Source organism: Merops nubicus, unplaced genomic scaffold (assembly GCF_000691845.1).
Source record: "Merops nubicus isolate BGI_N331 unplaced genomic scaffold, ASM69184v1 scaffold46784, whole genome shotgun sequence".
Taxonomy (NCBI): Eukaryota; Metazoa; Chordata; class Aves; order Coraciiformes; family Meropidae; genus Merops; species Merops nubicus.
In genome coordinates this window covers 425-1674 of record NW_008604455.1, presented here as the reverse complement: position 1 = coordinate 1674, position 1250 = coordinate 425, and the positions used below count along the sequence as shown (strand labels likewise).

Here is a 1250-nt window from a genome sequence, read left to right as displayed (position 1 = left end):
GCAGAACCTCATCGTGCTGGAGCGTGCCAAGCACCGGCCCCACGAGGTGGGCTCCGTGCGCTGGGCGGGCAGCACCTTCGGGCCCATGCAGAAGAGCCGCCTGGGCGAGCATGAATTCGAAGCCCTGATGAGGATGCTGGACAACCTGGTGAGCGCCGGCCCGCGCCAGCACACGGCGACCTCCTCCGAAACACCCAAACCCACCTCTTTGTATCCTTCTGCCATCCCCAACGGAGTGAATCCTGCCTTTCCAGGGGTACCGCACAGGCTACACCTACCGCTACCCCTTCGTGCAGGAGAAGAGCAAGCCCAAGAGCGACGTGCTGATCCCGGCCACGGTGACGGCCTTCGTGTTCGAGGAGGAGGCCGCCCCGGTGCCCGCGCTGCGGCAGCACGCCCAGAAGCAGCAGAAGGAGAAGACGCGGTGGCTGAACACCCCCAACACCTACACGAGGGTCAGCGTGGCCGAGGAGCAGCAGGGCGGCGCCGGCAGCCAGAAGACGAAGAAGAAGGGGGGGTTTTGGCCCGGGCAGCCAGAAGATGAAGACGACGGTGAGGGGCTGTGGCGGCGGCACCACTGGGGCTGTTGGGTTAATTTGGGAAGGGATTGGGCTCAGGGGATGGCATCAGCCAGATGGTGGGTAGGTTTTGGGGTGCTGTGTTATCGATTCCACCAAAATTTGGTGCACAGAAACAGCCAGGGATCCTCCAGAACGAGAGATGCTTTGTTTGGTGCAAGCTCTCATCTCCCCCTCTATTTCCCCTCCCTAGTAATATTTATTTTACAATCCCACCTTCCCAGCCCAGGGGGCTGAGTGCCATGGGCTTCACTGGGGGCTCCCCTTTATACAGCACAGATTTACTGTGGCTCCCCCTCCCCATAACACCCATTTATTGGGGTCTCCTCTCTCCACAACATGTATTTATTGGGGTTTCATCTCTGTGACATGCAGTGGCTGAAAGCAGACGAGGTAGAAAAAGGCAGCAGCGGGACCCTCATCCGAATCGAGAACCCCAACCAGTTTGTGCCCCTCTACACAGACCCGCAGGAGGTGCTGGAGATGAGAAACAAGGCATGGTCCCTTCCCAAACGTCCTAGAGGCGTGGGTGACGTGGGTGCAGGGGCAAGGGGGAAGCTTTTTCTCCGTCCTTACTCTGCATTTTGCCCGCAGATCCGAGAGCAAAACCGACAGGACGTGAAGTCGGCCGGGCCCCAGTCGCAGCTACTGGCCAGCGTGGTTGCTGGGACA

The 1250-nt window shown here is 60.0% G+C and overlaps 1 protein-coding gene across 1 annotated transcript in view; it reads left to right on the top strand.

Annotated features, from left to right (window-relative positions):
- Positions 1–4: 4 nt before the first annotated feature.
- Positions 5–1250, top strand: part of LOC103771692 (beta-adducin-like) — a gene marked incomplete at both ends in the record, with an annotated part of 1568 nt that continues 322 nt past the window's right edge. The window contains 4 exons of the mRNA XM_008938994.1: positions 5–148; positions 255–506; positions 948–1073; positions 1173–1241. Coding sequence (XP_008937242.1) covers positions 5–148; positions 255–506; positions 948–1073; positions 1173–1241 — 591 coding nt within the window. The remainder of the gene's footprint in view (positions 149–254; positions 507–947; positions 1074–1172; positions 1242–1250) is intronic.